The sequence below is a fragment of the Vipera ursinii genome, assembly GCF_947247035.1.
Source record: "Vipera ursinii genome assembly, chromosome: 5".
NCBI classification, from domain to species: Eukaryota; Metazoa; Chordata; class Lepidosauria; order Squamata; family Viperidae; genus Vipera; species Vipera ursinii.
Window position 1 is genome coordinate 81,025,987 of NC_139518.1, and position 25,779 is coordinate 81,051,765.

Sequence of the window (25,779 nt, forward strand, 5' to 3'; positions counted from 1 at the left end):
AATTGCAAAAAGCTTTAGCTTTAAAATTAAGCCTGTTTACCTTCAAAGAAAACTTTCTAAAAGCCAAGATAACTAATTATATTTGTTTAAAGGGATTAAATGTACGGAAGTCAACACTTTGGACTAATTGCTAGCCTAAAATACAGACTAAAATATTCCAATAACCAAAGCACACAAAGGAGCCTCTGAATTACAAAACGCTGTAAAAACTGGACAAAAATCCTTATGGTAACCCAATCAAGCTGCCAGCTGATCCAAAACTAAATAAACCCACCTCCTTTCCAACATGCCGGCTTTTCATTTCATCAGCACTGATTGCATTCTCCTGGCTGGAGAAAATGAACAAGGGGACTTTTTCTTCCAGCAACAGCTTCTGCTTCTTCTCTGTCCCTGTTTCCTCCCTTCCTGCTAACCTCTCCTTCTCTTTCCTGTAGTCTTTTTTTCCCTTTCCCGCTCAAACCACCTCCTTTTATAGCCTCTCCTCTCCTCTCCTCCTTTTTCTTCAGTTTACCTCCATCTCCTGGCTGCTTCCGGAAGCACCAATCAGCTGGAGCCCTGCCGGCTCCTGGGCTTCTGCCGAGCCCAGGCAGTCCTGTAGCTGCAGCTGCCTCTCCCTTAGTCTTGGGTTGCTTCGGCTCATTCCCCTCCCCTGCTCTACTTGGCCAGCAGTTGCGTACCACCTGCCACATGGCAAAGTACCACAGGTGGTACGTGTACCACCAGTTGAAAAGCCCTGCTCTAGACCAGGGGTCTTCAAACTTGGCCCTTTTATGACTTGTGGACTTCAACTCCCAGAATTCCTCTGATATGCAGGTTCTGAGGTTTTGCTTGATTAAAATACAGGAAAGCAGAAGTTGCCTTCAAGCTTTACGTTTTTATTCAGCTAAACAAAGACGGGCTTCTCTAAAAAGAGACAAAAGCCCCAAATATCAGAAAAGCGTTATTTTTATACCTACTTTGATTACATAAGCAATTCACCCAGCAAAGCTGACACACATAAAATAAAGACTTCTCCCTTTAAGGCTGGCACACTCTGGATAAGAAGGAAGAAAGCAGAAGTAGCTAGTATGTTCCCTTTTGGGTGTTTCCCCCAAGACACCATATGATCACTTTTGGGTGGTTTGGGTGTTTCCTCAAAACACCAGCTGTTCCCAGGTGGGTTAGAATATTGGGTGTTTCCTTTCATGACCCTGCATTCATGAGCCTGCAAGTGGCCAGAGACAGCAGGGCCATCTGCACATATTCATAAATGATACTGTCCCCTAAGTCCTGGTCATCACCTCAGCCAGGCATGCTGGCTGAGGAATTCTGGGAGTTGTAGTCCACAAGTCATAAAAGGGCCATGTTTGAAGACCCCTGCTCTAGACAGCATACAATCCATGAAACCATTGAGTGGACATGATTGATAGTGCTAATTCAGAGCCTTGTGATGATGGCCACAGGCCGAAAGGGGTAGCTGATTTGTAACATGTTGAAAAAGACCTTACCCTGACAGAACTTCTCATTGGTCCTTGCTCACTGTTGTAAGCCTCCACCTCAAGAACATGGGATGAATTTTGTTCTCTGTCCAGCGGTCGTAAACCCCGCATAACTAGCCCATTGCTGGGATTGATCCTGAAATTGTTGAAATTGTTTCCTGTTGATAAAAAGAGAAACTACCAAATAATGCATATCAGGGTAACATCACACTGGAAAATTTACTAATCCATGCAGTTCATCCTCCAGAGAGAGACAATAAAGAAATGTTTTTCCATCTCAGGGGTTTTAAGGTGGGTGGACTTTCAGAATTCTTCAACCAGCAATGCCCCGCCTTTCCCCCCCCCTAAAGCACACACATCTTAAAATGGCTAAGGTGGGGAAACACTGCAGGGGAGAGAGACAGATAGATAAAAATCTCATAATATCACAGGATGTCTTTGGTAGGGCACTTAGAAGTTGCTCCTCTTTGCTATACACTAAAGTAGCCAAACCAAGATTATTGGCAGTTCCCTCCCTCCAGGACATAGCATATAAGTGAAGCTTGAGCAGAATCCGTAGGATTGTCTGGGTCAGTACACATCCTCTTCACAATCTGTTTTTCTTGTTACCTTCTGGGAGGAGACTTTGTGGTATCTGAAGCAGAATAACCAGATTCAGTCACAGTTGTGTTCCATACAGTATTAACCTTGTGAACTCTCAAGTTTCTTCCCTCCGCTATGCATTTAAGTTGGACAGTGATTAATATTTATATGTATTTATATGTAAGGGTGTAGGTATATATGTATGTTGTATATAGCATGTTTATACATGTGTTATGTATGTGTACACTTTTGAGAGCCAGCCACAGAATTTCATTTTTAATATGTGCCATTAAAGGTTATCTTATCTTATCTTATCTTATCTTATCTTGTCTTGTCTTATCATCCCACCCCACCCCATCCCATCCCATCCCATCCTATCCTATCCTATCTTACCTTATCTTATCTTACTCCTTGCCTTGCCTTGCCTTGCCTTACGCTATCTAACCTTATCTTATCCCATCTTATCTCATCTCATCCCCTGTTATCTTTTTCAGGCTTTCCATGAGTCTGCAAAAAACATGCTTCTGCTTTAAACAGCTGCTACAGCAGCATTTTTCTCTTTTCCAGTCACACTTTAATTAATTACAAAGAGATTCGGAGCTCGCAAGACCTCCACAGCACTTTCCCCAAATTCTCCTACTTATTGCAATCCTTTGCTTATTCCTAAAGACTTACCGGGGAACAAGCCTCCATCAGCAGCTGAATGTACTTGGAAAGCAGCAAAGTGAGGATTGTGCTCTCAGAATATTTTATATTAAGAGATGTACTGTATATATAATGGAAACAGTTTTTTACAGTACAGATAATCCTTGATTCCGATCACAATTGGGACTGGCATCTCAGTTGTTGAGTAAAGTGGTCATTGAGTAAGACATCACGTGACTGCTTTGCTCAATGACTTGCAATCCTGGCACTCTAAGTTGCAGTCATTAAGCAATTTTATGGGTTGTTAAGCAGACAGAATCCCAAATAAGAAGGGTGGGTGCCTCAAAGGGGTGGGGAGGCTCTGAGAGGCCCAGCATGGGCTTTGTATGAGTTGGGGGTGGTTTTGCAGCACAACATCACAGCTACCCATGGGGGCCTCAGCTACCCATCTGGCCCACTAGTCCAAGCAAAGCTGCCCAGGCCTGGGTAGCCTCACCTGGCTCATCAGTGCAAGTAAGTGCCCCATTTATCTTCACCAGGATTGTCTAGCTGTTGACAGCTGTACCCAGCCTCTGTGAGGTCTGACCATCTTACCAAGTCCACCTTGTGCCATTCTCCAAGCAGGCTCCATTCTTGTGATCCTTTGGAAGCCTCCTTCTCCATATTGTGTGATTTGGACCAGAAAGCTTTTGAAGGATTGTGAGAATGGAAACTGCTCTTCCCCTGTGCGATCTGGAGAAGGAGGCAGCTGAACCACTGTAAGAATGGAGCCTGCTTGGAGAATGGCAGGAAGTGGCCTCAATAAGAGGACTGCACCTTGCATAGGCTGGGCACACCTGTCAACAACTGGAGAAAAGTGTCAAAGATAACTGAGGTGCTCTGCTTGTGCCGGTAGGCCAGGTGGGTGGGTGAAATTGGCAGGTGGGGGAAAATTGTAGCACCCATGCGGTTGTAAGTGCAGGTGGATTGTCAAACATTTGAATTTTTATCTCACGACCTGGAGTAGGATGCTGAAACAGTCACTTTGTTAGTTCCTTTGTTCAGTGCCATTGTAATTTAAAACAGTTACTGAACAAATGGTTATAATTTTCAGACTAGCATACATTCTATCTTAAAGATTATAAAACAGAAACTGTTAGGTTTTTAAAAAGGGAAGTTTGTTGCAATTTTACTACACAGTAAGTTAGATATATTAAAAGTGAAATCGACTCAGATTATTTCTCTCAATAATTAAGTCTCAGTGGAAATAGTAGAGCTATACAAATAAGGAAGTAGAGTTAGGCTGAATGGGAGTCAGTATGGTTTCAAAGGATATATACGAGTCCTTACAAAATCTAGATATCCAAAATATCTATTTACCTCTGACAATTCTGTACCACACGCGGCCATTCACACCTTCATCTGCATCCGTGGCTTTCACCTTTTAGAAACAAACAAGAAAAAACAAGAATGGAGCTGTTTTTCATCTTGAATCAAATGCTGGCTGCTTCAATACATTTCTTTATTTATAATGCTGGTATCCTCCCCCTGTCATTCTAGTCGCAGGGCAGCCTACATTTGATAAAACATAAAATGGTTTTAAGAATTAATTAAAACTGTAAAGACAAGAAAAAAAATCAGAAGGTGAGTTCCACACATGACTCCTAGGAAAAGGACAAATATTATCAGTCACAGGAAAAATATTTTATTATTCTGCATTCTGTAGAATAACTGTAATGGAAAGAGGAATAGACGAATCAGCCTCAAAATGGAAAATATTATTCTTTAGGGAATTATTAAATATGACTATATTAGGCCTGCGGTAGATGCTTGCTATGTTTACATTTTGCATGCATAAATCACATTTCTTATTTATTTTATTTATATCCTGCCTTTATTATTTTGATAAACAACTCAAGGTGGTGAACATACCAAATTGTCAGGATGCACCCCAATCCACGTCTTAGGAAAACAAAAACTCTTGGAGTCAGTTCTAGTCCAAAAGGAATTTTTACTAGGACATGTTTGGTTGTGGAAATACAAGACAGGACGTGGCATTGTTTTACAGATTGAAACTTTATAAAGAGTTCCCGGTTCAACCCCCCTTCCCTCAACCCCATTTGGTCAGCCCCCCATCATTTACTTCGTGTCATCCCTTTCGTGGGAAAAAGGGAACTTCGGATCTTTACGGTTATTGCTTTCTTCCTTTACAGATTCAAATGAAGACACAGGCGAGATGCCTTTTTCCCTAACCCTCCCCTTTGTTCCCCCAGTTCAAAAGGTTTCCCTTGGTCTTTGAAATAACCTAAGGCTGGCTGAATCCACATCCGCTCCTCCTTCCTCGGGAGATGGCAGAATCTGGGGGGGGGGGAATAATTTTTAAACATACATTTATGAATGTGATATAAATGGATTCTGACACAAATACTCTTTCCTCCTCTGATTTTCCCACAACAACCTTGTGAGGTGGGTTGGGCTGAGAGAGAGTGATTGATCCAAAGTAGGTAGGACTAGAACTCACAGTCCCCTGGTTTCTAGACCACCACCTTCACTAGACCAAATATAAGAAGTTCATGAGATGTTATTGAGGTGATAGTTGTATGGTTGGTTGTAGCAAGTGAAGGCTGAGGAACCACCGGCTGCAATTTGAATCCAGTCCCCCAGACTTCCCCACCTGGATTCTCAATCTCTCCTACCTTGAAAAAAGAAACAGGAGCAGATTCCAGAATGAGGTTTTCCAAAATCAAGGGAAGAACAGAGTCTTCAACTATTCTAGCCACTTATAGCACCTTCTTTTCCCACTGAAGAAGGCCAAGTGACTCTTTCAAAATGAGAAAAAAATGAAGATTTCTATGGTTTCATATAAATAGGTGAGATTAATTACATGTTATCAAGTCATTTTTGGCTCCTAGCAACCACATCAATCTATGATGATAAACCTATGACATATCTGTCATAGGTGACAAGCCATGTCGTTTTCAATGACATACTAGCATGCCCACTGGTGGGATTCAAATACCTGAACAACTGGTTCTCTTATTTGATGAAGGTCTGGTCCTCTGATGCCTAGAACGGACGTCCGGAAGTGGCATCCACACACTTCTGGTGGGCTGTTCTAGGCCTGGGAGGCCTCCTCCAGGCCTCCAATGCCTCCTCCAGGCCTCCTAGGCCTAGAACGGACTTCTGAAAGTGGTATCCATGCACTTCCGGTAGACTGTTCTAGGCCTGGAGGAGACCTCCAAGACCTAGACTGGACTTCTGGAAGCCAGCCGGTTCTCCGAATTTAGGTAAATGTAGCTACCGGTTCTCCCGAACTGGTGCGAACTGGCTGAATGCCACCACTGAGCATGCCCCATACTTGTTTGATTTTCTGAGGCTGCAGAGGTCTCATGAGAATGTGGTGCACTTTCACATGGCCCCTGAACTGTCTGCAAGTCACAAAAGAGAGCCTCCAAAGATTCTGTGAGAGTAGGACTTTTCCATGCTTTTTGGAGGCTGCTAAACTACTATACAAGAGTTTTCGTCAAAGTTATTTCCAAAATTAAGGCCTCATGCAACCCAGAGCTGCCCTGGATAGGCACTTTTTTTTGTCTGGGGCTGGGACAGAATATTTATTTGACCAGTATTATATCAAGTGATCATTTCAAACAATAATACTGGAAACTTTCAGCACCCTTAAAGAATCTAGCAGTGGCTTTATGGACAGTTTTTTTCCTTTACAAATTAATTTACAAATTTAATTTTGCAAAATATTGTTCTTGGCATTAGACTGCATTAAAGACAGACAAAAGAAACTGACTGACAGATGAAGTTAGTATTGATTCTTGGGCTTGAAGGGCCCAAAGTACCTACCTTTAATTTCAGACTTATCTATTAAAACTCAGCAACAATACAGTCATTAATGGAAGTTAATCTAATAAAATGCAATGTGTTCCACATTTCAACTTCTGGTTTGTGTTGAGGTGGAACCGGTCGCAGGAAGGTAGGGCTCTGCCTTCCGTGCCCAATTTTGCCCTGCTGTGGGTTCTGAAAAGGGCCTAAAATTGTCCCGAAGAGGTGATGAAGAGGAGGGGTGCCTTGTTGATCATGGAGAGATGGTGGTCTTTTTGTTTGATCCAAGGAAAGCCCTCCAAAGCAGCAGGGGAAAGACCGGCTACATTCTTGTGGCTGGCCATTAGCTGCTGACAACCGAAGGAGAAAAAAAGCATTACTTAAGACATTGCGCCTTTGGCGTCTAGTCATGCCGGCCACATGACCACGGAGACGTCCTTGGACAAGCGCTGGCTCTTCGGCTTTGAAACAGAGATGAGCACCGGCCCCTAGAGTTGGAAACAACTAGCACGCATGTGCGGGGGAACCTTTACCTTTAAACAGCATGTTTGGAACTGGTTGAGAATATTGATCCTTTTTTACTATTTTACAACTGAATTTTATGTGTTGTTAAGCAGACAGAATCCCAAGTAAGAAGGTTGGGTGCCTCAAAGGGGTGGGGAGGCTCTGGGAGGCCCAGCATGGGCTTTGTATGAGTTGGGGGGATTGCTGAAGTGCAGCACAACATCACAGCTGCCCATGGGAGCCTCAGCTACCCATCTGGCCCACTAGTGCAAGCAAAAGCTGCCCAGGCCTACGAAGCCTCACCAGCCACCTGGCTCATAAGTGCAAGTATGATACTGATGGGAAATTAAACTTTAACAAGAACATGAAAAACAGGATATTGATTAATGAATTGACATTATTGATTTATGATTTAATATTGTTTGTATGATATTAGTAAAATACAATGAAGATGCTTATCTCTAACACTGTATACATTAACAGTTCCAAAAATTGTAATGGTGTATTGAAGGGAAAATGGGAAAAATATGGAGAAGAAAGGTTTAGGGAACAAATACTGGATTGTGTAGTATTGAACAGATGTATATTGAACAAGTTAATGTTAAATATCTGAACCCAGACAACATGTTCTTTACTAAGCACTAAAGACTGTAATTTTAAAAAATTAATAAAACTTTTATTAAAAAAATGCAATGTGTTCCACATTTTTCCCCAGTTCAATTCAAAACTACAGTACTGTTAAAAGCAGAGGAATGCTCTAGTTAGTACGTTATTTTAAGCCCAACTATCAATAATAGGCATATTGCTTTCTCTATTGCTACTGCTTTTTCTTTCACTTTTTCTTACATTATACTTCTGCATAATTTCAGTTTTCCTTCTGAATAATTAACATGCTGTATGATACTGTTTCTAATAATGAAACTAGTTTAATAATGAAATCTGTTTTTTTCCATTTTTCGTGTGACTTTGTTTTACTCATATTTCACTTTTGTAATTATTTGGCCTTTCTTTATGAAATAAACAAGACCTTCTCTTTTTCCCAGGGAGGAGGGTTTTGGGGGTCACATGCCCGCAGAGTCGTTAGGTAGGTATTGCTGAATTTTGGGCATGCCAAGCCCTAAAGTTTTGCCAACCCTGACAGAGATAGATTTTCTCCAGAACGATCTGTCCCCAGCCTAATCTTCCAGCTCTTCCAATGATGCAGTCCTGATTACTGTAAGTGTAATCCTGAGTCCATTGACTTCACTGCTGTTTGTTCTTCTCTTCACTTTCCTTCCATGTTTTCCAGCATTAGAGCCTTTTCCAGGCAGCTAAGTTCTGCACAAAAAAATGTCTGAAATAGGATAATGTGGACCTGGGTTTTTTTTGTGTGTGTGGCTGGAATGAGAACTCTGGGTTGATTTGTTCAATGATCCATCCGTTTTTATTTTATTTTATTTTATTAAATTTATATGCCACCTATTGCACTAGCCAAAATAATTCTGGGCCATTTTTTCCCTTGTGCACGATATTCTCAGGAGTCTTCTCCAATACCAAAATGTGAGTATGCTAATCTTACTTCTTCAAAGTATCTCCCGATACTCCCATATTACACCTCTGCTCCGTGAGCTGCACGGGCTTCCAGTTGCCTTCCGGGTGAAATTCAAGGTGCTGGTGATGACATACAAAGCCCTACATGGCATGGGTCCAGATTACCTACGGGAGCACCTACTGCTGGCGTCAACTTCCCTCCGTCCTGTATGTTCCCACAGAGAGGGCCTCCTCAGGATACCACCGGTCAGAGAATGTTGGCTGGTGACCCCCAGGGGGAGAGCATTCTCGGTGGGTGCACCAATCCTTTGGAACCGCTTACCGGCTGAACTCCGGATGGCCCCCGACCTTCGCTCCTTCCGGCGTGATCTAAAAACTTATCTATTCGAACAAGCCGGCCTGGCCTGATGGGTTTGGGTTTTAACATTATTTTAACTAACCTACAACATTGGGCAGAATCATTTAACTTTAAATCTTGTAACCTATATTCTTATTTTTATTGCCCTGTACACCGCCTTGAGTCCTTCAGGAGAAGGGCGGTATAGAAATCAAATAAATAAATAAATAAATAAATAAATAAATAAATAAATAAATAAATAAATAAATAAATAAATAAATTACAGCTTGCATGATTTTGTTCTTTGTAACTCAAGTGACATCATGGCATTAGAATATCTTTTCCAAGAGCTTTGTGGCTGCTCTAACTCATGGCAGTCCGTGATTTTTCACAGACATGATTTGTTTTGAATCATTGATAGTTGATTCCAAGAGGCAGAAGCTATCCACCACTTTGATATCTTCATTGTCGATACTAATGCTGTTTGCTCCACCTCTGATTATTCGTTAGTCTGGTCCTCTTTATATTTAATTTTAGTCTCATTTTCTTCTCTGTGCTCCTTGATATTTATTACTAGGGTGTGCAGATCCTTTGCATTTTCATCTATTAGGGTACTGTCATCAGCATGGTGCAGGGGGTTATTATTCTTCCTCCAATTTTAAAACCCTGCTCATCTATCTCCCAATCCAGCTTTCCTTAATTCAGCATACACAAATGAACAAATAAAGGGAGAATATACAGCCTTGCTATACTCCTTTGCCGACCTGGTGCCACTCTGTTTCACCATGTTCTGCCTACACTGCGGCTTTCCAAATATAAGTTTCTCATGAGGACAATAAGGTGTTCTGGGATTTCCATTTTTCTGAGCACAGCTTAACATGATTGAGACAAAGGCCTTTCTACAATCACTCTATAAGTCCACGGATAGAAAAAAATGTTTATATTAATCACACATAAACAAATAGTGTGGATGTAGTGTATGGAAAAATGTGTATATTCCTTGGCAAATATTTCTGGAGGGCTGTGGGAGTGCACCCATTGCTTGCATACGACTTGGAGAAGTTGGATGGCTATTCCTGAGATGAAAAAGTTTCCATGCTTCTTTTTGCTATGTCTGGATATTATACTGCTGCAGTAGAGGACAACCATGTTAAGCGAGAGACGTATAATTTAAATCTAATATGCAAATAATAATGTATCACATTACTGTCCCCTCTATCATACACACACACACACACACACACACACACACACAGAGAGAGAGAGAGAGAGAGAGAGAGAGAGAGAGAGAGAGAGAGAGAGAGAGAGAGAGTACACACACACACACACACACACTTTTAATGACCCTGTAATCCCTTGCATTGGGGCGACTGAATGGAGCTGAGCATTTACTGGCTGGATGCCCTTCCTGACTCCTATGCAGAATTCTCAGCAAATATTTTCTCTTTATGCCTAGAGAGAAAAGTATGTGCCGCTACCTAGGATCAAACTCATAGCCTCCTGATTGTGAGGTGAGAGCTCCACCTATAGACCACCATGTCTCTCATATAGATATAAATACAGACATAGAGATAGAGATAGATACCGTATATATTACTGTGCTCCCACCTCCATTTGAGATAGGTAGTACTATCTAGGTCAGATATTAACACAATCTCTATCACATGTCACCGGCTACTAAACATGAAGAATGAAAAACACACAATAGTACCATATTCAAGAATTAGGAAAATTGCGTTAGAGAAGATGGTGGGAAAACTAGAATTCCACCACTTTTACAGGTGTTCCTCATGAAATGCTGCAGAGCAGTATTTCCCAAGTAGGATTTGCAAAAACCTTTGAATTCACACAAAAGGGAAGTATATCTCCAACAACAAGTCTATCACTGAAGCTTTCGATGTTACAGAGGAAGCACGAGATGAATACACAATCACTTCTGTATTTAGCTGCCAAGCTTCATGTAATATTCAAAGGGGAACTTATTCAGGATCTGAATCTCCTCTGTGAAGGAGAATCTCCTCTGTCAAAACTTCACACCAAACATTATGACATGCTCCCCGCTGAACAGAAAAGCAACTGTACTTCTGACTGGTGGAGATTTCATTACAACATTTGAGTTACTGTAGGCCCTACAGCAATCTAGCAACTTCTCCTTTTACACCACCCTGTGCCTTTGATTCACTGAGCACAGGAATCAATAAAGAGTTGAATTTCAGTTCAAAAATCTTTGAGGAGGCTGTAAAGAGTGGTTGAAGCAGGCCCAGTAGCCAGGAGGCTGTAAATAGTGGTTGAAGTGGTGAAGTGGGTGCAGCAGTGCCTGCATTTTCTGCATCGCATGAGAAAAGCACACCTTTCTTCCCCTGTCCTTACCACTTTCTACAGAGGGAGGATCGAGAGTATACAGCATCACAGTCTGGTTTGAAAGCATCACTGCTTCAGATGGGAAGGCGGTGCAGAGAGTGGTGAGGATGGCAGAAAAGATTATTGGCAGTTCCCTCCCTTCCCTCCAGGTCATAGCATATAAGTGAAGCTTGAGCAGGATCCGTAGGATTTTCTGGGACACCACACATGCTCTTCACAACCTGTTTTCCTTGTTACCTTAAGGGAGGAGGCTCGGTGGTATCTGAAGCAGAAGATCCAGATTCAATCACAGTTTTGTTCCATACAGTATTAACCTTGTAATCCTCAAGCTTCCTCCTTCTGCTATGTATTAAAGGTAAAGGTAAAGGTTCCCCCACACATGCGTGCTAGTTGTTTCCAACTCTAGGGGCCGGTGCTCATCTCCGTTTCAAAGCCGAAGAGCCAGCGATTGTCCGAGGACGTCTCCGTGGTCACGTGGCCGGCATGACTAGACGCCAAAGGCGCACGGAACGCTGTTACCTTCCCACCGTAGTGGTCCCTATTTTTCTACTTGCATTTTTACGTGCTTTCGAACTGCTAGTTTGGCAGAAGCTGGGACGAGTAACAGGCGCTCACTCTGCTACGCGGCACTCGGGATTCGACCCGCCAAACTGCCGACCTTCTGATCGACAGGCTCAGCGCCCTAACCCACTGAGCCACCACGTCCCTTGTATTTAAGATAGTGATTAATATTTGTATGCATTTGTATCTAAGGATGTAGGTATATACGTATGTTGTATATAGCGTGTTTATATGTGTGTTATGTATGTGTACACTTTTGAGAGCAGGGAACAGAATTTCATTTTTAATGTGTGCCAGTGTGCCCACAGTAAAAAATGACAATAAAGGTTATCTTATCTCTTAAAGCTAGCAAAAAGAATAAGCAAACCAGAATTGCAGGCATCAATAAACCAAGTTCAGGAATTTCTGGTTTTATTTAAATTAACTGACTTACACTATCCTGAAACTGCAGTTAACACTCAGATATCAGCTCCACCAGTGGTTGTTTTAGAAGTTGAGGTAGGACAATGCATTGTTTCCCCAGTTCAGTGATAGTGTGCATAAAGGATATTTTCAGATCTTTGTGGAAATACAACCCAATTCCGCCACCTGGTGTGCCTATGGCTTATTGCAATCATCTTCCTAAATTCCCTTGGTGAGAACAGAAACATGCACATTATAGGAGACTTCGTTACAAGCATTTTGTAAACACTATTCAGAATTATGAGCCGGCAGTGCCCTTTTTTAAAAAAAAACAAAATGACCAAACTGTCTTCCAAAAAGATGGAATAACAGAATATTTTAACTACTTCAGAAAGTCCTGAAAGGGGTGGAGAATATAACATCTCGAAAATAGAAGTTTATCTCCCCTAAGGAATACTCATGCAGTAATATTCTTTTTTTTCCCCTGTAAGCTAGGGGTAGACAATCTGGTGTCTTCCAGATGTTTGGGATTTCATTACCCATCAGTTCTAGTCAACGGGTGGCTGTGAGCTGTGATCCAGAACATCTAGTGGGCAACAGATTGCTTATTCCAAGTATAAGCAAGCCTGATCTTTAACATCACTAATTTGTCCAGCAGTCATTACAGTGTCTAAAGCATATAGGGATTTCTGGGAATCATCTCTTAACATACCCAGTTAAACACATGACATTAGCTTACTCAGAGGAAAACCAGGTACAGTTATGGACTGACTCCAAGTGACTGTTAGGTAGTCCTCGAGTTATGATCATAAATGAGCCCAACTTTTCTGTTGTTAAGCGAGATGTTTGTTAAGTGAGTTTTCTGCTCCATTTTATAACCTTTCTTGTCACAGTTGTTAAGTGAATCACTGCAGTTGTTCAGTTAGTAACACGGCTGTTAAGAGAATCTGGCTTCCCCATTGACTTTGCTTGTCAGAAGGCTGCAAAAACTGATCACATGACCCAGAGACACTGCAACTGTCATAAATGTGAGTCAGTTGCCAAGAGTCTGAATTTTGATCACCTGACTACGGGGATGCTGCAACGGCTGTGCGAAAAACCGTCATCAGTCATTTTTCCCCAGTGCCGTTGTAAATTCAAATGGTCGCTAAATGAACTGTGGTAAATTGAGGACTACCTGTATATTATGTGACTACTCACAGCTATCCTGCCCATCCTTTCAGACCAAGTCCTGTCTAAGCAGTTCAGGTGTGGTCATTTGGTTTCCACCACTCCAGAAAAAGGCAATCTGGAAATATCCAGAGAATTATTCTGCATTTTTCTCCCTGGGAAGCAGAAAAAGCAAAGCATGATCTAAAGCAGGGGTCTTCAAACTTGGCCCTTTTGTGACTTGTGAACTTCAACTCCCAGAATTCCTCAACCAGGCACGCTGGCTGAGGAATTCTGGGAGTTGAAGTCCACAAGTCACAAAAGGGCCAAGTTTGAAGACCCTTGATCTATAGGGAACCTAGATGGAAGATGGCAACCTTGAGGAGAGGAATGTTCAGTGAGGACCCAGGGAACTTTCTCTTCTGTCACGGGAGGAAAAGAACCAGCCTGAAGCTGTCCTTCGTTTTCTTTCCTCCCTCAACGGCTGGTCAAACAAGAACTGCTAACTCTGCAAACAGACCCCAGACTGTACCATTTAAACTTTGAACAGGGCATCAGATGCACTGGAGGTAAAGAATAGTAAGTAATTCACTTGCAAGTTCAACTCTGGAAAGCATTTTTGGTTCATGACATGATCTTCTAAATCAAATACAGTGATAAGCCTCAGGTTTTGCACTGCTGGGAATCTTCAATGGCCATTCATTATTTTACAAGCAGACTCTTTTTTTTCTCTTTTCCTCACCTCCCCCACTTCTTTGGGCGCATCCCTCCCCCAAACTTCTAGGGACTGAGAAGACAAGAGAGGCTAAAGAAGAGGATGGCGAGCAGGAGAGAACTAACCAACTTTAAAAAAGCTGAAGGGAGAAAAATAATGAAGTGAAATAAAGTGGTCTGAGAGATAAAAACGTAGCCTGGGAATCTAAGAGGTTTGCTACTGCTAAGATGGTGCAGTTCTCCTAGGAACATTTCCAATAAAAAGGTCAGTGCATTCGTAGGCTCTTCATTTGCTCCAGTTTTGTTGCTTTGATTTCAGAGAAGAACAAAGTGGCTAATGTTTGAGTAGGGTTAAGGCTTTCCTCAACAACTAAATGCATCTGGAAGGAAGTAATAAATGAAAGCCTCTTTTACAAGGCAGAGATGCACATACATCTGTGTCTTAAAATGTATTATATAAAAAAAATGAAAAGCAAATGAATTGCTCTTTATGTAAGGAACACTTAACTTCTGATCTGTTTATTAAAGTGTGTTGCGTATCCAGTAAGCTATCATACAACTACAATTGGGGAACATGTGTCTCCACTTATTTTCATGTGACTCCATTTAGTTTCAACTTACTTGATCAGAAATTTGCAGACATAAAAAAATTAGATAATTCTGTAGGTACATACATATCTAAAATTAATCACGGAGCGGGGGTTGGCTCTCTCTCTTTGGCTTGGAGAGAAGGGAAATTCGTCTCTAAATGTTATTCAGTAGAAAAAGATTTCTGCTTATTTGAAAGATCATTCACAGGAAAGATATATTTCAGTTTGGAGGAGATGGATAGATTATATTCAGAACAAATATGGGACTAAAAAGTTCCATTTAGCTTATGAGTAGATTTTAGTGGGATATTGTTATTGGTACTTTGTTTGTACTTATGTTAAAGGGGAGTTAAAGCACATAATAATAATAATAATAATAATAATAATAATAATAATAATAATAATAATAATAATAATAATAATAATAAAGTTGGAAGGCACCATGAATTTGGTTAATTGTATATTATGCATAATTTTTATTTATAATATGATTACTATAACTATAATCCTGTATTTAGCTCTGGGAAGGTGGGGGGGGAAGTAGGCGGGTTTGGGTGGGGGGGATTTGGGGATATATTGTAAAACTTTGTTTTTGTAAAACTCTTTAATAATAATAATAAAAAAGAAAAAGTACTGGGAAAAATTGAGTAAAATATTTGCATTCATCCCATTGGGAAGTGACTTTACACTATCTATAAGGCTTTTTTGGGTCTACATTATTTGCCAACGATCTGACTTTTGAGGAGTGCATAATTTATTCAGCAACTGTATTTCCAGTATGTTGTTATTATCTGATGGGTCTCTAGACAGTAATAGAGATGATTGGTTTAACATCATTGTGGCAAATTTATCAGATTACTTATTCAATATATGCACATAAATTGCTGTTCTGCGTATTTTAATACATCTGATCGACAATTTTGCAGACAACTACAGTTTAGTATATATGTACTGGATAGAGACTCAAAGTACCTTGCAAGAATTACCACAAACCTCAAAGTGCATTATGTAATAGTTTTGTCTCGAGGGACTAGATTTTAGCTATATTGCTTACAAACATTTAAACTCAGTGATGGAAACATTATCCCAAAAAACCCCCAAACATATACCATAGATTTTACAGTATGTTTTACAGAAGATAAATACTTATGTTTTGCTCTGTATCAAGAATTGCATTCAATGTTGGGGATCTGTAGAAAATTATTTTGTACATTTATGGTAACTAGTTGAAATTTGACAAATGAAAGGGGTTAGTCTGGGTTCAGGAGAACCAGCCATATGCAAAGCATCCTGCTTCTTTTAATTTGCATAAGGATTTAAAGAACTGGAGGAGACACTGGATATTTTTTGTTCTAGCTATATCCATGGATGTATTGAAAGAACATTTTCAGTCTACATTTAAAACAATATTTATTTAAGCATTTTTCATATTTCTGACACACCCATCTGCCTCTTGAAAGCTACCATGTTATCGGCATTGAGTGATTACCACAAACCCAGATATAAATGAAAATTGTTGCTATGTTAGAAGGCTTTAGAGTCACTGTCAAAGAAAACAAAGGTGCTCCCATATGATAATGATAATAATAATAATAATAATAATAATAATAATAATAATAATAATAATGATGATGATGATGATGATGATGATGGTGGTGGAAGGGACCTTGGAGGTCATCTAGTCCAAACCCCTGCTCAGACAGGAAACCCTCTACCATTTCAGATAAATGGCTGTCTAGTCCAGGGGTAGGCAACCTCGGCTCTTTTATGACTTATGGACTTCAACTCCCAGAATTCCTGAGTCAGCTATTCTGACTCAGGAATTCTGGGAGTTGAAGTCCATGAGTCATAAAAGAGCCGAGGTTGCCTACCCCTGGTCTAGTCTCTTCTTAAAAACTTCCAGTGTTGGAGCATTCACAGCTTCTGGAGGCAGGTTGTTCCACTGGTTAATTGTTCTAACTGTCAGGAAATTTCTCCTTAGTTCTAGGTTGCTTCTCTCCTTGAGTAGTTTCCATCCGCTGCTTCTTGTCCTGCTTTCAGGTGCTTTGGAGAATAGCTTGACTCCCTCTTCTTTGGGGCAGCCCCTGAGATATTGGAACACTGCTATCATGTCACCCCTCACCCTTCTCTTCATTAAACTAGACATACCCAATTCCAGCAACCGTTCCCTATATGTTTTAGCCTCCAGTCCCCTAATCATCTTTGTTGCTCTTCTCTGCACTCTTTCTAGAGTCTCAACATCTTTTTTACATCGTGGTAAGGTAATATTTACTGAGATAATGGCTATTTACAATTCATAAGTAAGTAAAAGGAGAAAAGACGAGGGGGAAAGTGGAAGAAGATTGAGATACATAGAGTAATCCCATGGAATCTTACAGAATAACAGAGTTAGAAGGGACCTTGGAGGTCTTCTAGTCCAACCCCTGCTCAAGCAGGGAACCCTATACTTGTTGGCTACCTAAATTTTAGGGTATTCTGGAAAGTAGGATCAAAGATTATTTTTTATGTTTGTTTCAATGTTAGAATATTTGGCAAAAGTAAAAAAGAGAAGTAAAAATTAGAATACTATATACCGTAGTAAAAACAACAACAACTGCAATTAAGATTGATTCAGCCTGGAAACATAAGGTGTGCTTACATAATCAGAGATTCCTAGAAATAATCCTATATCCACTGTCCAGAACTTGGTTTTGATTTGCATAGTTATTCCACTTTAATTCTGGTTTGTTCTGATACATTGCTCTTTTGTTGTTAAATCTGTTTTCTTCTGACCTTGCCATATATATACTGTATGTTGCTCAATTCAGTTGCTATTTTTGTTATATTATATTTCTGTTTTATTTAGAATTGCTCTGGAACATTATTGAGTTCATTTCATGTTAATTATTCCAGCCTTTTTAAGGTTAAATTTAGAACTTGGGTGAACTATAAATAATATTTATATTTCACTGCTATCACTTTTATAATAGCATTTTACTTTTTTACTTTAAAAACATTTGATAAAAGTTTGGTGGAATATGCAGAAGATTTTTAAACAGAGGATAAAGTTTTGTCCGCAATTTTTTTTGTTGGGAATAATTGCAGATGCTACAGTTGTGGACACCAAATTGATGTTGAATTTAATTACGGCAGCAAGACTTTTGATAGGCCAATATTGGAAGAAAGAGGAACTGCCGACTATAGAAGAGTGGACTTTAAAGGTTTCCGACCTGGCAGAGATGGCAAAGATTTCGGCCTATCTGAAAGACCATTCGCAAGAACGCTATATTATGGAATGGAGAAAATGGATTGAGTTTATCCAGAACAAGTATAGGGTTAAGAAGTTTTATGTAGCATTTGAATAAGTCTTCTTTCGTTTTTTTTTCTTTTCTTATTTTAGTTTCTTTTTATACATATTCAATATTACTAAGGCTTGTTTATCCTATATAAGCTAGAGAGTGATGGATTTTAGAGTTTATAGTTGTTAGTATATGATTGTTTATGATTGCTTTTTATATATATACCTTGTATTTAGCTCTGGTAAGTCGGGGGGGGAGGGGGGGAGGGGGGGAGGGGGGGAGGGGGGGAGGGGGGGAGGGAGGGGGAAGGGGGGATTTTTAAAGGAAAATTGTATTTTAAAACTTTTCAATAAAAAAAAAACATTTGAACCCTGTCAACTTGCTAAAGCAAAAAAAAATGTTGTGAAAATAGGTGAACCAAAAAATCCTGACATGCCTGAGAGAGAGAGAGCGAGCGAGGGGGGTGAGCAAAGAGAGAGAGGGAGGGAGGGAGAAAGAAGAAAAAAGAAAGAAAGAAAGAAAGAAAGAAAGAAAGAAAGAAAGAAAGAAAGAAAGAAAGAAAGAAAGAAATTCACCAACAGAAGAGACTGATGTAGATCGAGATAAGTTTGTTGCTAGCAAGAGAGAGAGAGAGAACAAAACAGTTGGTGAAAGCACACTCAACACTGCAGTTGGAACTAAACGGCTGCAAATTGTCAATTTCCTATTGTGGAGAGTTAGTTGTGTGTCTGATGACAAGCAAAGGGATTAAATTCAAGTAGAAAAAATTAGCTGCCAAACAAGCAACCAATTTATCCACTATTCAGTCTCTGCTTTTTACAACTTTAACACATCACTGTGGTACTATATCTGAAAGCTCAACTACTTTCCACCTAGAGTTGTTTTTATCTAAACCAGTCACCACCACCACCATCATCATTTTTCTTCCATTTTTGTTCATGAACTAGGAAATGGATTGCTATAGGTTTGGTCAACAACCAACACTGATGCCAAGGATATAGAGCCATGTAGAGCCTTGGTGGAGCAGTGGGCTAATGCCTCCTTAAGTAACACCAGCTGCCTGCAATTAGTGCAGGTTCGAGTCCCACCAGGCTCAAGGTTGACTCAGCCTTCCATCCTTCCGAGGGAGGTCAAATGAGGACCCAGATTGTTGGGGGCAATAAGCTGACTTTAGGGCGAAAGCCCTAATAAGCAGGCATATACATAGAATGAAGGCTACTGCTAAGCACATTCGATTTGTGCTTAGATTGTAAGCCGCCCTGAATCTTCGGAGAAGGGCGGGATATAAATGGGATTAAAATAATAAAAAAATAAGTAAATAAAGTGCTAGATGCCCAAAGTATCAACTATGCAGAGTATCTCCAAGCCAAGCAATTCACAGTGTTTGGGTTGTGGTGAGTAGAGATTCCCACAATATAGAGGCAATCCAGATGGTGATTAAGTCTTGTTAGCTTCAGTTGTTTGTGGAGCTGCATCCTCTTTCCTAGCAGGCAATATAGGGTGTCACGTGGCATAAGTAATAGCATTTAATCTATCAAAACCATGTTAAGACTGGAACTGAATGGTCATTCTTCCTATTTTCTATTTGAATGTAGCTGTTGAAGGACTTTGGATAGTTCTGCCAGAGAGCCTGGCCATTAAAAGTATAGTATCATAAAAAATGTCCAATATTGTGACTTTTTTAAAAAATAAAATCCAGCTTCTCTAATCACTAATTTGCATGCCCTCTGTGTTTTGACATTTTGTCTTTATGGGGAAATACTCTGGCTAAGGCAGCTGGCACTGGTTTTTTTTGTAATTGGGTACACAAAACAAGCTAATTTGTGAATGTAGAGGGAAGAATGAGTATTAATGTGGGCATAAGAAAAACCAAAACAAGACTGTAAGCATATATGATTTCATCATATGCCTTTACTACACAACTCTCAAAAGCCAACCATAGAAGTTTTGTGAGGTTTCAGTAAGGTTTTATTAACAGAGTATCAAAACACCCAATTTCTCCCACTGATTATCTCAGGCTGGCTTGTACATTCCTTTATCTCAAGAAACCAAATCTTAGTCAAATTAGATCTGATCTTGGAGGAAGCCCATTCTATAATCTGAATCCATAATCTCATAGCATGTACAGTTCCCTCTCCCCTCAACAATTAAAAATCTGCTCCATTACTGAAATAAACTAAATAATATAATAACAAGATCTGCTTATAAAGTCCACCATTCTTGAAAATGGAAAGCGGTGAACCAAGCCAGCTATTTTTTAATTGTTTTTCCGTATTACATCCCTATTGTGCGAACTTAGAGTAATTATATTGTAGTTACTATTGGTTTGACAGAATATGTAAATGGACAGACAAAAAGATATAACAGTGGTTCTCCAAATATGATATTGGATTCTCCTTGCCATGAGTATATGCAGAGGACTTGCTGTTTCCAAATCTCAGTGTTTGTTAGCTGTCTAACTATACAGAAGTTGTTATAAATAAATAAATGCAAAGCTTAGCTTGCAGACTTTAAACTGATGGTTCTCTAATTCTGCAGCCCTACGGAGATGATGTTTTGCATCATATAAGCTATGAGGTCTGTAGATGCTCTGATGCTATTCTGTGGCTTGAGAAGTGGTTTATTATTTATTTAGCGTATGGCACATCATACATGAACTAGCAATATATATTAACGTTTCATCTTAGATTACTAAACCTCAATAAAATATAAACGTTAAAAAGATTATGTTCAAATACCAATGTCTCTAGGCCATCTAACCATTGAAGCATAGCATCGTTTATATTTTAAAAAATCAGATACTGTACCAGTTTATGCCCTCAGCCTAAAGACGGTCACAATGTGATCTACGGTTTGACATGGGACCCCTGCAGTCACACTGAGACAAGGATACTATGCCCCATTTATACAGAGTCCTGGCAGACGCGGTGTGAGGTGTGAATCCCATTTGGGATTGTCCATTGCTGACCTGGTAGTTCAAAGCCTGGTACCTTTTTGGTGGGTAGTCACTTTGTCTTCCTATAACTGGGTGTTCAGTGAACCATTTGGTTTTCTATCAGGAATTGTTATTAAAGATGTTGGGCAGATGCTGAGAGAGTTTTTCATAATTTTTCAATATTTTTCTGAGCAGTTTTCCAAAGCTTTTAATAATAATAATAATAAAGTTGGAAGGGACCTTGGAGGTCATCTAGTCCAACCCCCTGTTCAGGCAGGAAACCCTATACCATTTCAGACAAATGGCTGTCCAGTCTCTTCTTAAAAACTTCCAGTGTTGGAGCATTCACAGCTTCTGGAGGCAGGTTGTTCCACTGGTTAATTGTTCTAACTGTCAGGAAGTTTCTCCTTAGTTCTAGGTTGTTTCTCTCCTTGATCAGTTTCCATCCATTGATTCTTGTCCTGCCTTCAGGTGCTTTGGGGAATAGCTTGACTCCCTCTTCTTTGGGGCAGCCCCTGAGATATTGGAACACTGCTATCATGTCCCCCCTCGTCCTTCTCTTCATTAAACTAGACATACCCAATTCCAGCAACCGTTCCTTGTATATTTTAGCCTCCAGTCCTCTAATCATCTTTGTTGCTCTTCTCTGCTCTTCTCTGTACTCTTTCTAGAGTCTCAACATGTTTTTTATATTGTGGTGACCAAAACTGGATGCAGTATTCCAAGTGTGGCCTTATCAAGGCATTTTGATGTTGTAGTGGACTACACAGAATTGAATGCAAACAATCAGAGTCTAGGTAAGTTCCTAAGTGAACAGAAGCTGATGCAATTTTTACATGGAACAAAGTGAAATATGAATATGAACTTCAGAAAAGAAAGGTGAACTTTTGGAATTGAGTATCACTGAAAACCTAGGGGACCTCCAACAAGCAGCGGTGATCCGAGAATATTCCTGAGTTCTGCAAGGAGGAATGGGGGGAAAAATTCCAAGAGCAAAAATGAAAAAAAAATAATCAGAAAACTGTTATATCTCCCAAAATAGGTGTTACAAAGTATGGACAGAAAGAATGTCCAAGCTTATGCAAATGTCCTATTTTATTTTGAACGTTTTAAACAACCATAGATAGATAATAAGCTTGCATTCAGATTTGCATAAAAATTCCATGTTTAACTTTGTATCCTGCAGGGGAAATGGTTAGGAGCCACTGCTTTAAACTCAACGCAAGTGTTCAAAATTCAAATTCACTGCAGTTCAGACTTCTTTTGTAGGGATCGGAATCCAGATTTGTAACCCAACGTGGATGTACAGAAATGAAACCTACTGAATCCTGTGAAACCTACTTTTGAGCAGATGGGTGTGGAACTCTGCTATGCAATAATAATGCTGAAAATGAGGTTCTGCTATAGTAGGGGTCCACAACCCCCCCATCTGTGGACCGGGACCGGGCCCCGGCATGCCAGCAACCAGGCCGCCCAAACAAGCAAAGCCCCATCTGTGGGATGCAGGCAGCCCACAAAACCATGCCCCCTCCGGTCCACGAAACCGGCCCTTGGTGCCCATAAGGTTGGGGACCTCTGTGTTAATAGGACAAGAGCCTGCAGAAGGAGAAGGTGGGTTGCAAATCATGTTCTGCCACTAAAAGATTTGGAATTGCAGGCAAGGCTAAACGTACAACCATTTGTTTAACAATGGTTCAAAGTTACGACAGTCCTCAGAAAAGTAACTTACAGCCGGTCCCTGCATTTATGACCATCGCAGCAGCCATCGTGATTACATGATCAAAATGAATTTACAATGGTTGCAGCATCCTGGGATCACACGATTACCGATTACAATCTTCCCAGCCAGTGCCCCACAAGCAAGGACAACGGGTGAAGCTAGATTTGCTTAACAACTGATTGATTTGCTTAATGACCACAGCAGAAAAAAAATAAAAATAAAGCCTACGTAGCTTGGCGATAGACGTTCTGCTCCCAGCTGTGTCATAACTCTAGGGCTGCCTGTAATTTCAACTATTTAGAACTGAGAGGTCTTTTGTCATCCCCATTAGTTTTGCATAACTGGCGATGCCTACAGTTGTCAGTGCTGCCTTATTCTTTAATCCTGTTGTCTTGCAGGAGAGAAGGATGTGTGCAAAGGATTCAGCAAATGAGACCATGTCAAGTACAAGTGTTCCTGAATTTCTCCATGCAACCACTGAGCTGGCTCTGTTGAGCTCAGAGCCGAGAGATCAGAACCCGGATTCCTGGCCTATCATCATTGCTCTCATCTGTATTTTTCTCCTCCTGACCGCCGGTCTCCTTTTTGTCACCTTATGCAAACCAGCAGCACTTGATCCATCTTTCCACAGACCACATGAGTGCATGCCTTATCATTTTCAAGATGCCACTGAGCCACAACTTAAGCTCTGGAAACGTCTGGGTTCCTTAAGACAATCCATATACAGTGTAAAACGCATTTCCCATGCACGGGAAACCTGTTCCAGAAAAGGGCCTGTTAACCGGGATTGGATAATCATGGAATCTACTGCAGTGTGAATGAACCTCCTGTGGGGAAAAAAAAAATTTCCTTCTTGATAGGCCTTCAAAAATGGCCCATAATGTCAGATAACCTACAAACTCGGCAAGGATAGAAATAAGCAGAAATCAGCGCACCTTCATATACCGTCACTGGTAGTCGCCAGAATTTTGAGAGTTTTAAGTCCACAGGTCTTAAAATTGCCAAGGTTGGACACCTCTGGTATAGACTTTTCATGGATCCGATTCATGTATCTGAGCATATGCAGTGAGAGCACCATGAAAGGCCGATCCCACAGTTGTATCACAATACAAACATGTAAAAGATGGGTTGTATAATGACGTCACTGTGGGGAGGAGAGGACAGTCACCATAAATTAGTCCTACTTGCTTCAGTTGCCAGTGCCTGCAAATTATTTACTGGGGCTTATGGGCTGGGATAAGCAGCCCCTGCCCATTTGCAAGAAGGTTGTGACTGTCCTCTACATTCTCCACTGCAGCTTGGGATGCTCAGTAGCTACCTCTGATGTACCAAGACTCATCACTGCCTTCCCCCTCAGGTATGGCTGTTTCCTTGCTCAGATTCTTTGATTTCTTTTTCATTCTCTCCCTGTCCCTTCTTGCTCTCCAAAAATGGTCAGGGCAGGGCCCTTAAAGGGAAACAGCCGAGGGAGAAGTATTCTGACTCCGACTGTTGTTTAATGATGTATCCCCTTGCTGAGACCCCTGTGCCTGGCCTGTATAAGTGGATACTATCACTGCTGACAGCCTTTGCCAGATAGCAGAACTCATGAAATTACCTTTTTATCATCCACGAGGACCTTTATTTGCATGCAGAGACGATTACAGCAAACAAGTTGTAGTAGAATGATGAAATGGACAGTATTTCAAGGTCAAAGACAGTAATGGTCCTACCATGAGAGCAGGCCACATGTAGAAAATTGTGCCAGGGAGTGAAAGAACATTCAGGGTTAAGAAGAAGGAGGAAGTACGTCACAAATGGGAGGGGTTGGCTGAACAAATTAACATAAATGTTGTAGTTCCCAAACAACCACATGGTGGCAGCACAATATGCGTTGCATAATACTCTATGGTTGATGTAACAGCACAAGAAGTATGAACATTTCTATTTGCTGCCAAGTTTCCTTCCAAAACCCATTACCATGGAGCAAAGGGTTACCATTTTCCGAATCTCTCTGCTGTCATGTAATACTGTAGTTATCCAGATTTTTGCAGCTCAGTTCTGGTAGCCCAGCATTAAACATTCAATCAGGATGAGCATGATTACAGCCAAGTAAGTGCATGGGAACATCCATGGAGTTTTGTTGGCAATAGCTGAAGTGGCAACTGTTCAACAGTACTTTTTTATTGCCTCTTCCAATATTTCCCTTCTCCCTCCCGCTTTTCCTTCCTATATTCTGCAGCTCTTGGATTTCCTGTAGATCTACCAACCGAGTAACCTCCCCCCTTTCAGTGCCTTGTGTTTATTAGAGCAGGGGTCCCTAACCCCCGGTCCATGGACCGGCACCGGGCCACGGCATGCCAGAAACCGGTCCGTGCAAACAAGCAAAGCCCCATCCACGGGATGCAGACAGTACATGAAACCACGCCCACTCCGGTCCACAGAAAAACCTCTTTCCACAGAACTGGTGCCTGGTGCCCAAAAGGTTAGGGGACCTCTGTATTACAGCTTCCTAGGGATCTAAGCCACATCAGCACATGTTATTGGTTAGAACAGAGCTATCTGTAATCATGTGGTACTTTATTATTAATTGAACCTTATTCTGATCTCAAAGCTCAGCTAATGGAATTCGCTGTTGTAGTTATGGACAAATTATTATCCTTGCCCCACCTGAAATTCATCCCTTTCATGGCAAAGAAGGCACTTGTTTTTGAGGGAGGCCTGCTACTAAGGACGTGTGCTAAAGTGAAAGCCTTACTGCATGTTACGTGAAATGTCTCTGTGTATTATTATTAAGGGAACTGTTACATTAACATCCACAATTATGATTTTCTCAGGTTTTATATATATTTACTTGTAGTATGGTGTTTGTACATGGTTTTAGTAATTGATTTTATGACTATTCGCTACTCAGAGTCACTTGTCTGAGATGGGTGGCTGTAGAAATTGACTGATTGACTGACTGAATAAATGAATGAGTCTATGAATGCATGCACACATGCAAAAATATTCATAGGTACATACAGTAAATGCATTTTGGGGTAGGGGTGAGGATAAAAGAGAAGGGTGTGATTGTATTAATATCAGGTTACTGAGAAATTGAATATAATCTTACCAAAATGAAAGTGATAAGGCTACAAAAGTTGCAGCACCTAACCATTTCCCTTTAGAACTTGCTTTCTAAGACTTGCAATTGTGTGTGTG

The 25,779-nt window shown here is 40.6% G+C and overlaps 1 protein-coding gene across 1 annotated transcript in view; it reads right to left on the bottom strand.

The window, feature by feature from the left end:
• The window catches only part of CDH23 (cadherin related 23), a 375,051-nt gene that overhangs the window by 136,359 nt on the left and 212,913 nt on the right, over positions 1–25,779 (bottom strand). The window contains exons 21-22 of the mRNA XM_083364767.1: positions 4,065–4,125; positions 1,488–1,636 (exon numbers count right to left, since the gene is read on the bottom strand). Coding sequence (XP_083220893.1) covers positions 1,488–1,636; positions 4,065–4,125 — 210 coding nt within the window. The remainder of the gene's footprint in view (positions 1–1,487; positions 1,637–4,064; positions 4,126–25,779) is intronic.